General features: G+C 30.4%; 1 protein-coding gene across 1 annotated transcript; it reads right to left on the bottom strand.

Annotated features, from left to right (window-relative positions):
* Positions 1-2046: 2046 nt before the first annotated feature.
* LOC11424662 (transcription factor TCP17) lies at positions 2047-3886 on the bottom strand. Its single transcript, XM_039831873.1, has 2 exons — positions 3718-3886; positions 2047-3282 (listed from the first exon to the last, which is right to left on the bottom strand). The coding sequence occupies exon 2, from the start codon at positions 3202-3204 to the stop codon at positions 2047-2049; it is 1158 nt and encodes a 385-aa protein (XP_039687807.1). The 5' UTR covers positions 3205-3282; positions 3718-3886.
* Between the last annotated feature and the right edge of the window lie 8805 nt (positions 3887-12691).

Genomic DNA, 12691 nt, shown 5'->3' with positions numbered 1-12691 from the left:
TGAATTTTAATATTCAGATTTTGCACATCTATAACCGGTCAAAAACACAATTTTAAATTGCGGTCTGCACTCAAAATTGCGTTTTCAATAGAATGGGTTTTGATATCACCGCAATTTCAACCTCATCGTTAAAATTTTCCTACAATTTACCGCAATATAAAGGATTGCAAAGTAACCTAAACTACTATTTAAAACCATGCATTTGAGTATGCCTGAAATATTTTTTTTTTTTACTGCATAGAATATAATTTAGAACTGTTTAATACCTTATCACCAACAAGGTACATCTTATGAAACAACAAAATTGAAAAGAATCTTGCATTTGAGTACTAAAACATGTCTATGAGAAAACATGCAACAAACCATAAGACACATGCATATGTAAAGTACTCATGTTAAATTGTCTTTCCATAACAGTTTTCCAAAGTAATGTCTTAGTAATCAAAATCGTAACTGGAGTTAGCTCTAGAAATGTGTCAGTGGTTACAGTTCTAGTCCAATAAAAATTATTAGGAAAAAAACTTTTGGCATGTGATTCTCTATTTAAAGCTGCATTATATAAAACTGAGAAACAATAATGAAATCGTACAACAGACAAACATACACACAAAGGTTAACATATATATAATTACTTCTGTATATAAATTTCCCTTACTTATCATTCTATTTATTCAGGTATAAATAGTACATTCCCTTGATCTACTCAAATATGTGACAAACAAGTTAAAGTAACAGTAACATAACACTTATAAAATCTTGTGCATGGTTCATGGTGAGCTTAGCAAGATCACAATGGCATCGTGGTTTTGTTGAAATTTCAAAGTGTAGTTTTTATCAGAATCACGATGATCCACTGTGATTTTGTTAATCTTACGGATGATAAATTTTATAAATATTCACATACGTAACAGTTGCATAGCTGCAACTTCTGCATCGGTGCAACTGTTGTGGAGAATTAAAATCTAATCATTAATAAAAGGGTAATTTCTAGGTCAAGTTTTTGTTTTCCTGGCATATCATGTTCAATTCAAAGTATTATTACAAACAATTAAGAAAAAAATTAATAAAAGATTATTATATAACTAAATGCTAGTAGGAAAAAAAAGCATAGTTTTTAGGGTGGACAATTATTTGTTAAACAATATTAATGACTATAAGAGCTGCACTTCTCCTAGCTATTAACCACTCAAGTTGAACAATATGACCATTCATTGACCTTATAGCTAGCATGTGCATTTATAGAAGTGTAATTAAGCTATTTGAATAATCAAAATTAAAACTCAAACAACTCTTCCAAGTTGTGTACGTTTTTTGAATTGTTGCTTTGACTAGCTTGGATAATGGAATTACGTACTATACATACCTTGCTATAGAGTATATACAGAATCAACAACATAATATTTTTTTGTGCAAGAAATTTAAATAATTTATGGCATAATTCATATATGACTACAATAAATAAAATGTGAAGGCAGTAAAAACTTATTCAAAGTTTTACAACAATGGTTTGTCATATCGAGGTACAAATATAAATAAAATCACAAAGATTTGTCTCCAATAGGTCAGATCGTTGAGTCGGGACACATGAAGGAGTCTCAGAAAGAGGTTTAGGGTTCAAACCCTGAATCTTTAACTACTTAAGATAACATACTATCGTTAACATTTGCGTATAAAAAATCACAACTATTCAAACACAAAATATAGCATTACCATACTTACTAATCATGTATCGTGTTCTAAATTGCAGTCTAACTGCATTTATGGTCGGAATGTAAATGATTTTGAAGGCACCGCAACAACAATTATGACCGCATCAGTCACATTTTGCCGTAATATTAAAAATCACAACGCGGCCATAACCACAATTTAGAACCATACATGAATGTACTCGCTCACCTTGGCTAGCAGAGTATAAAATACAATGAGCTTTGGCATATTGATATTTGATATGATAATTGCTATGCAGAATATATATCCTTGGACCTCTCCAAGTAGTTGTTGCTTGCTCACTTCACATCCTTTGTTGTATAGAATCAACAATGAGCTTCAAGAACGAGGAGCACTATTATCATCCAGTTGGTTACTATTGTTATTGTTATTAGAATCAAGAAGCTTGGAGCTAAATGGTATCGGAAAAGGTCTAACCGGAGGTGAATTGAATGAGTGATGAAAAGATGGAATGAGAGGATGAGGCATAGTTTGTGAAGAGCTTGAGTTTATGAACTGAAAATGGTTGAATTGTATTCTTGGATCATTTTCAACTGGATTGTTCATAAAAGGAGTACTACTCAAATGTGATGATGATGGTGTAGTAGAAGAAGAAGAAGGACCAAACAATAATTGTGAATTTGCAAAAGGAAATGGGAAGTGTAAACCATTTCCATTACTTTGATTTGGATCTACTTGTTGATGATGAGATTGGAACAATCCATTACTACTTCCAAATTGAGATAAAGACAAACTAGAAGCTTCTGAATGGTAGTTGTTATATGACATAGCATTGTTAAGAAAATTAGAATGAGTCTCCATAGGGAAAAGCTTTTGAGTTGAAACTTGATGAAAATTATTGTAACTAGCTTCTCCAACTTGATTTTCTTCCTCATTTGTTTTGATCCACTTATCCTTTTCACTAAAGTACTCTCTTTCAACTTCTTTACCTTTAGTCCTTGAATCTATGTCCCAAAATTTTGACCTTGCCATAAGATTTTGAATTCCAACAAATGTGGAATTAGGATCATATAAAGGACCAAGAGAAAGTTCATGAGAAGCAATATTACTTGATTGATCATGAAAAGGAAGTAGGGTTTGTGAATGAAGAGGATGAAATTGTGAAAAGCTTTGAGGAAATTGAAGTGGAGGGAGTTTATCAATGTCTAATTTTGTTGCTTCAAGTAACCAATCAATTACTTTACTTGGTTGTCCTAAACCAAGTTTATCTTGAAGATCATATAATTGAATTGCTGTTGGAACTGAAAGCCTTATCCTTCTATCTCTTAACCCTCTTATTGTACAAACTTTGCTATGCCTATCTTTGCCTCCAAATGTTCTTGATACTCTCACAATTCTTGGATTTCTTAAACTTGATGTTGACCATTGTCTTGATGTACTTGAAGGTGCCTTTGAAATTTTTTCAATATTTTCCATACTAGTATCACCTCCTTCTTGCTTTGCTTGATAATTTCCTTCTCTTGAACTTGCCATCATCTAGTTTTTATGAAATCCTTTTCACCTTCAATTATACTTTACATATAAATATTGTGCTAACTTCAAGCATATATATCCCTATGACAAACAATGAAAAAATTAATTGAATTATTTCTAGGTGTATAGAAATTTGTATTCATTGTGATCAACTAAAAATTAGTTAAAAAATTATTGCACCCTTGACTATGAATATTATTAATTCACATTTTTCATAGTTAATTTTTAATAAAAGAAAGATATTAAAAAGTTAGAGAGAAAAAAGTAAGGCTCTTATATCTTCATCAAATATAATATAATTATATTTTGTTGCTAAAACAAAACTGATCTCCAAGATATGGAAGTACTCTACACAGAAATCAGTGTTTTTTCCCTCCAAAGTTGAAATAAATATATAAAAATGATTTAAATTACTTGATATTTTCTGAAACCAAATTGAAGCAAATTAAAAGCAAGATTTGAGTGAAAACATGAGAAGATTGAGAAGCATGAGGATTAATTACAAGAGAAACTTACTTGTAAGAGAAAATTGAGGAAGCTATTTGGTTATTGTGTTCCAACAAAGCTTAGCTAGAAAGAGAAGAAATGAATATTGGAGCTGCAGCAAGTAGGAGAAGTAGAAATATATACCCTAAAATGAAAGTATTTCCCAAATGAGGACAAAAATGTTAATTATTTGAGAAGATGCTTTTTAAGTCTTAGATTTCAACCTATTCCTTTAATGGAATAATAAATTATTTAACACTAGATGAATTGAGACTTTTGGTAAAGAAGTGATGTGGAATTTTACAGTATGTAAATGTAAAATATAAATAAATTAATTTAAAAAATTGTATTTCTCGACAAAAAAAAAAAAAAAATTATATTGCTATCGTATCTTGTTTGCATCTTTGTAAAGTGACACATCAACTAAACTGCTAGTGGTATAAGTTACTTCCTCGATTTGTTCATTCTATATTTATGCTGAACAATCAGAAGCTTAATGATTAACTTTTATCAATTTTGTAATTATTCAACTGTGTTGAAAGGCACAGCAAGCTAGTTTCATTATATTGCTGGCTCAAATGGAGAAAGATAAAAAAAAAAAAATAGAGTAAAGTGAAGTGAAAATAGTTTACCTTGAGTCCATATGATACTTGATTTAAATTAATATTATAAATTAGATTTTTTTTTTTTTTAACAAGCATAAATTAGATTTTATTATGTATGGGTGTAATGTTTTTTATACAAATATGTAATCAGATATCAACATTTAGATATATATAATATGATTAAAAAAATATATATCATGATATTATAGCCTAAAAACTTGCTAAATTTAATAGTGAGATAGATTAAATGCCCCTTTCAAAATTATTTTACACCTTCAATTTATATAGTTTTTGACAAACTATCAGTTTATAAATAAAAATTGAATTACTGTATTTGACCAAAAACTAAATTAAGTTTTTTTCTTTAAAAAAATCTTAATATGATAACTATGATTAGCAGTGTTATTTTTTTTTTTTGAACAATTAGCAGTGTTATTATTACTAGGGATTTCATAACTATACACCGAAAATATATTATCATATTGTTTTTTAAAGTATCTATATAAATATATATATTAAGTTATAACTAGATATCTCTGTGTCCTCTCATCAAACCAAAGAATACATATATAGGAAAATCTTTCTGATGTGTTATATATATACTTTTAGAATTATACCCTCCATATATCAAGTACATATTTTTATTTTTTTTGAAAGGATATATCAAGTACGTATATTGATTATGTTTACAAATACAATACTAGTTAGATTTGTACCAAGTAACAAGGGACTAAAATGGTGATGTTGTGGAAGAAACTGGACTTGATCTTAAGTCATAATAATTTTCAAAATATGTGGTGTACGCTATTTGGGTGAGATCAGTTGGATTAACTAGATATGGTAGAGCATAGCTAGCTGCGCTGTAGATGAGGGACCAATTTACTTAGGTTCTTAAAAGCATCACTCAAATTATAGAAAATTTGGACCACATGCTGATGGCAGTAAGATTTTTGCACAGCACAAGTTGAACATTTTTGTCACAAATAACTTTGGTTAATTAATTAAATTAGTAATTACTTAATCAATGAAAACATGTTTCTCCACTAAGATGCATATGCTAATTGATCAAGGTGTTATAATAGGGGTGATGTTTATTTTGATGGGAGTTGTCTTTATGGGTGTGGATCGCAAAGGTGTCTTTGTTTGTGTTTGTTTTCGGGTGTTCCGTCTATATACGGCATCTTAATTGTACTTTCTGTAACACGGATCTCTGTTCGTATTGTGGAGACCTGATTTTTAATAAAATTTTGCTGATAAAATAAAAATCAAGGTGTTATAATGCTCCAATAATGTTGGCAAACTTGAATAGTTTGGTATATATTAACTAGTTTCATTCCTTTCTAAGTATATATTGTCTTGCATATAGGTATATAAATATATGTTTTTAGGGTACTTTGCCATGGAAAACAAGCAAAACCCTATTTATAGACAATTACGGCTAGTTTGTGTTCTTGAGGGTTATTTGGTCCAACAATTCTGACCAATCAAGTGGAACTCTCAACACCTTAATTTTTCTTAATATCTATATGAAACTTATTGATTTTCAACAATTATTACTAGACTAGACTAGATTTGGAGAGGTTCAAGATTATTTGTACTTCACAAATAATTAGCGTTTTTATTGAAAAAAAAACAATGCATTTTCCTTTAACATATTCCTTAAGGGTATGTTTGAACAGTAAGTATGTATTTGATTTTTTTTTTTAAACAGAGTGCATGATAAATGATTATATAATATTTTAATTATTTTTAATAATATTTTATATTATCTTAGCTCAATGACAATGTGAATATGAATTACTCCCTAAAAAACAATTTCAATATTATTAGGTTATACATCTTCAGTGATCGGTTTCGAACTTGAGACCCGTAACTATATGAAGTTTATATTGTCTTTAATTTTTATTATTTTAAAAAAGCAAGCACTCCCTTTCAGTCACCTTCATCCCTAGACTCACCATAGTTAACCTTGTTAATTTCAAGGTTATTAACTCTAAACATATATTAAAAAGCAAATTCAACAAAATTTAAATACCATCCAAAATAGGAAAATTTTAAAGGACAAGAAATTAACATTGGAAACGTTGGGTAGTAAAAGGGTAATAAGGAACTGCAAAGTTTCCCTTCAAAACTAAGCAATGGTAAGTAACTAGGAAAATAATTGAGAAAAGTTCATCAGTACACACTACAACTGCAGTTGTTCTGGTCAAAAGCTGAACCTACTTTATATGTTTTTTTGAATTTCTAAATGCAATGGATTAAAACCCTATGAAACCACACCTACCAGCAATAACCTGTCAAAAAAGTTAAACAATAAATAGCATCAAAATGAAAATCCATTAATTTCTGCAGCCACCTATATAAGAAATATATACAAATCATAGTTTTACTTTTAAGTAACTGATTAAGAAATATAAATTAATTTATCATTTAGACTAATAATAATTTGTAAAAAAAAAAAAAAAAAAAACACTAAACTTCAGTTTTTATCCTGCAGAAATATAAAGAACTGAAATTGTGTTTTAAAAAAGGTGGTCAAATAAAAATATTCACTTCACTTTAAAAGAACAAAATGATTATGAATTGGACGTGGGATTGTTTGTCTGTTGCTTATTTTTGTGTCTGCGAGTTGTTACTTAAAAAGTGATGAACTTAATCAGAAGGGAAGGTTTGGTTAGGTTTTGTTTTAGAGTTAGGAGGGAAGGGTAAGAGAGGGTAAATGGAAAATACAGAGGGAATGGAAAACCTTTAAAATTGTTCTAAAAGAGTTTTTTGTTTAGAGAATAATAAATTAATGTTTATGATTAATATATTTTTTATTTTTGGAATATTATAACGACATAGATTAAATTTTAAAAATTTATCTAAACCCTTGGAAACCACATAAACCTTACTTCAATATAATTTTTTAGCTCCTCCAAAAGAGAAAGATTTTGTATTATGAAGAAAATTGAAGCCCCCAGAAAGCTCTTCCCTCGCATGTCCTCCTCCAATTGCTTCTTCCGTTTTCTTATATTTGCTTCCAAACTCGTAAACAAAACTTTCATGGAATAAATAGAAATAAAAGAAGGGGTATTACTAACTCGTGCCTTCATAGCAAATGTTAAGGATCTCAAAAGTAGAAGTTTTGCATTCATAATACATTGTTTTGACATAAAAAATTGAATGCATGACTTTTAAAATGAATATTTATACGTTAAGTTTTTTAATATGGGTCCTTGGAGTAGTTACTAATAGCACTCAGAAAAACTATGAATATTTTCACTTTAAAGAAAGAGAAGAAAAATTATGAATTTGAATGTGTTCTGGATTGAGCTCAAGCCCAATCGAGATTAGAAACCTAACCCTAATCAAAAGTCAAAGCTTCTTAGAGAAGCAAGCAATGACTAGAAGAGACAAAGTGGTCAAAGTAAAGTTTGGGACAAGGGTGGATGTCAAGGCTACTTTACTACCTTATGATTTCAATCATTAAACGTTCATCTTCTCTAAGGCTCGTTATTCCCACTAAAACTCATACTTTTGCTTTGCGTACTTACTTGGACGACATAGTATTTTTAGGTACCAATCTCCATCAACTTACGCAAAGCATTGCTCGATCGTCTCTCAGAGACATCCTCTTAATCTGATAAAAACAAGCTTGAGTTTAAGAAAACACATAAAGATCAAAATAAGAACTTGTTCATTACAAAATTCCCGCCTTGGGTCCATAAAAAAGTGTCCAAAATAAAGCCAGGTATAGATAGGTTAGAAAACTTCCTCTTCCCCTTCTTATTCTTCTTCTTCTTCCTCAAAGCTATTAGAATATGTAATTATCTTTATTGAAAGAATATGAACAACGATATGAATGTCATTTAGATGAGTTGATCTCATACCCAAGGATACACCATCATAAATACACGACACGTCGGCCTTGTGAACCTTTATCTTCATTTATGTCGAGAAGAGAGCGTGTTAGAGACCAACAAACGTGAAGCTTCAACACCTTACTCATGGGAAGGGTGTCATCATCACACATGATCTCAGCATCCGACTACACTTCTTTCTCTTAAGTCTATGTATAAAAAGTTCCAGTACTTATTTATTTCTTTCTCTTTTCCAGAATTATGTTCTTGTATCCATCAAATTAGTAAGTTTCTCGGTGGCTAAAATAGTATTGACATGTAAGGTCGTTATGGATGATTCCCTTGCATCTCAAGACTTCTAAAGACACTTTTTTCAACCCATGTGAATAAAGTAAGATATGGTATATAGAAAATTCATATGCACTTGAGTGTTAAAAAGGGGTTGGAAAACATGTTGCATGTAATATTCAAACACGAGGTCCTTTCATGTCATGCCCGAGAAGTATCTCGGGTACCTCCACATATGGGGAATCATAATAGCCTTACCCATGCATATCCCCTCATCAAGATTATTATCCTATGATATCCCACTTCAACAAACAAATCTCGAGAACAGTTATTCTGATCAGTAATTTCAACCACAAGTTATAATTTTACAAACGATGCAATTCCTCGACAATCACGAAGGCGTACTCGAAGTATTTTGAGAAATCACATCCGTCAAAGGAATCATACTCACAAGATACCCTCTATGAGGACCATGTTCATAAGAACCATCGCTAAAACATAGGAATGGATGTGGTCCTCTCGAATCACGCGAGGTGTAATTCAAAAGGAAAACTAACAAGATTGTTATCACGCCCCATCAGACGATATGTTCAACGATCAACTCCTCATCAGCTGAAATCATATTCAGATTATCATCGACAACTAAACAAAGCCACCACTCCATTGCTCTATCGTTTCAAACCAACAACTAACTGAAGCATGCTTGCACGTCCTCGAGAAAGTAATAGACAAAATATTCTTCCCAAATAAAACCTTCCTTTGATTGTCCTCGCACTATTCAACAAAGTAGTGCAATAATATAAAATTTTGTAAGATAAAATCCTCCTCAGATTGTCTTCAAATTTTTCAACAAAATAGTGCAATGAAGCTAACTTCTTGACTAATATCCTCTTCAAGTTTAACCCAAATTACACAAAGTCATCACTCTTTCATCACAAACTATTGACTTGGAGGAGAATTGTTCTAGACTGGACCTAAGCCCAACCCAGGGCACATAACCCAGTTTAAGATCAAAGCTTCTTCACAAACTTATAATTATCTGATCAAGCCAACGTTACAACCATTATAATTTTTTACCATTAAACGCTCATCACCTCATAGGCTTCACAGTCCCACTATAAATACCTCTAGAAACGGAGAGAAATGTACACAACCTTTAGTCTAATTATACTTCTACTTCACTTACTTATTTTACTGTCGGAGTATTTGCAGATACCACCTCTCTCCGTTAACTTATATGAAACATGCTCAATATTCTCTCATAGCCATGCTCTTGATGTAGTTCGGATCCACTATATGTAGGGTTTTTCTTTTTTTAGGCACTATATGTAGGTAGGTAGTATTTATAACAATTAATATAATATTAGTGTATGCAGGTACTACGTACATAAGTAACTCCCACACTAGCCCCACCAAATATTTAAAGAACAAAAAAAACAATTTTAGATTTTTCCATATTTATGTACAACTCTAAGATAATTTTTTTTTTTGAGGGAAAGATATAACTTGTTAATATAAAAAATTTGTTGTATAAATACAGCACATGTATGTATATATGTCAAAAACTGGCAGCAACGTTGAGTCATAGTTGATAAAGAAAAAAATAAAGATACACACAATCACTCTCATAGCCTCCAAAGTAATGGTATGCTATATATAAATGTTTCAAGAGTGGAAAAAACGAGAGACAAATTCTGTTTGATGTACTACATTTTTGTTACTTTTTTCATGAACGATGCAAACTGAAAACGCCATTTCATGTATCATCATCACCACTGTCTTCTGAGTAGTGAGTAACTCTCTAATGAATGAATATATATTCTATCAACATCACTACTGTAAGATATCGACCATATTTCACAACATTATGACCCATTTAATAAATGTCTGTGCTGTCATGATCAGATAATTATAAGAGAGGTTGTATGTTGAGCAATTAACAAATTCAAATTGTCGGCTGGATATATATATATATATATATATATATATATTTTGACACACACTACTAGACACGTACTTTAAAACTATGAGCTTAATTCAGTTGGTAAGGACAATGTATAATATATGCAGGGTCCAGGATTCGAACTCCGGACACCACAAAAAAAAATCCGTAGTAAAAGGGTGCGGATGATAATCATGTTGGATTTTCAGTAACCACAAGTGAGTTGGATTTCAAGTCTTAAATAAAACAGAAGACATTAGATTTATGAGTTCTCTAATTTATATGTTGTTCAACTTTCACTTTTACAAACAATATGAAGAGGGAGCTAGAGAGGGGATCAGTAGAGGCTACGGTCCCCAAGTTTTTAATTTCTTTTATAGTAGTATGCTATATTTTTTAGTCTACATTTTTTTTTTTTAACTTTATAAGATGTATACTCAGCCTTTTTTATTCGATATATTGAGTCTTGAATACTTAATTTTCTACTATATTGTGAACAAAAGGAGACAAATTTTCAAAACAAATCAGAAACCTTTAGAAAAAGACAAACGAGCTTAATTTCCCAACATGGCCTATAATTCAATAACTAAAATAAATATATTAAAGGGAACATATTGATCAACTAAAACCATATTTAATAGGGTCAATCATTTAATTAAATTAACGACAAACATGTTGACAATGAAAGTCAGACGGCAGAGGATTTAATGCCTTAATATGAGATAACAAATGATAAAAAACACATAAAACATTTGCACCATCTTCAATCATTTAACGGGGAGAGAATCCCTTTGTACAATGACCTAACTAAATCCATATTATTTGTCTATCAAAAGATCATGGTAAATGTCCCACAAAAGCCTTTTAATTAAGCAAATATAAAATAAGTATGACGATTAATTTATTAGAAGAAAATGTTAGTTATTTTTATATTTGTTTGACAATATTAACTTTGGATATATCATATAATTTTTTAATTTATTCTATTAATTATGCATTTGAAAAATTATTTTTTCTTCTCTACACTTTTAAGTTTGGTCTCCTGATCTAAACTTAACATCTGACTCCATCCCTAAGTACTTCTGTCTCGCACTTACTACACAATAGTTTTCTTTTATATAATTAAATGTTATTTGTTATTGATTATTCATTATGATTTAGCTGAAGTGATTTTCTCCAAAGTTTGTATATGTTTTTTAAGTCTATATATTAATCGATTAAATGAGTAAATAATGGAGAAAAAACATATACTAATTTATTAGAGAGGTTTTTTTCTTTTTAAATTAATCCATTAGAAAGGTTAGTTAACCGATTATAAGGTTAGCTAAAAAAATGAACTAATGATGGTTAATCAATTAGGTTTGTTAGGTTATTTATAACGTTGAACAGATTATCAATTAGGTAAGGATATTTTGTTTGAGAGAGTGTATGGTATATTTTGTAAGGATTACTTTTCCCACCCTACTTGTTTCTCGTGCGTCCTATTTTTTTTTTCTTTCAAAAATGCCGCTGATCTGGATTATACAATTCGAACATCTTTTGGATTATATAATCCAAAAAATTTCGACCCTTTTGGAGTTTAAAGCACCCTGAATGATCTTGATGCTAAAGTGCATTGGATGGGTTCGCATTATATAATCTGGAATGGTTTTAGACAGTTTAGGATTATATAACCCGTAATGTGTCAAACACCCCATAAAAAGTCAACATTTGGGATGAAAAATGAGGTTTCAGAAGAGAAATTCTTGTATGCAAACGCACCTAACACATAAGGTTTTACAAACAACCACTAATAACTTGACACCTCATTTATTTATTTTAAAAAAATAAAATAAAAAAATTTGAAAATATTGAAGCTGTCGTGCAGCATTTCTCTCTCGTGTAGTGGCACTTCCAAACCATTTTTTTCTTCTTTTGTTTTCTCTTCTGTATAACTATTTCCATAATTTTTTCCTCCCTCATAGCACCTAAAAATGAATTGGGGTTCTTGCTCTCATCTTTAAAAGAATCCATTTCTCTGTTTCTTTCTTGTGGATACAAGACTTTGTTTTATTCTACAAATACTTTCAACAAAAAATATTCTTTTGATTACAACTTAGTATAAGACTAATCAATACAATATGGGAGTACAAGACTAAGACTCTTTTGATTACAATTTGGAATTTCTTCCATTAATTCAATACATTTGACTTGAATGCTTCCTCTTCATAATCAATGTTGTCCTTTTGTCATTGACCTGTATAGGACATAATATCAGTGTCGTGATTATTAACTAAGTAAGGCCTTCTTTGCATTTTGAATCCACTTGCTAATAATGTTTCTAAGTT

The sequence above is a fragment of the Medicago truncatula genome, chromosome 3, assembly GCF_003473485.1.
Source record: "Medicago truncatula cultivar Jemalong A17 chromosome 3, MtrunA17r5.0-ANR, whole genome shotgun sequence".
Taxonomy (NCBI): Eukaryota; Viridiplantae; Streptophyta; class Magnoliopsida; order Fabales; family Fabaceae; genus Medicago; species Medicago truncatula.
Note: the sequence above shows the minus strand (reverse complement) of the source record. Positions and strands in the feature narration are given on the sequence as shown.

Bases quoted from the DNA above. Each gene is read 5' to 3' on its own strand.
- LOC11424662 (XM_039831873.1), bottom strand. From the start codon at position 3,204: ATGATGGCAAGTTCAAGAGAAGGAAATTATCAAGCAAAGCAAGAAGGA.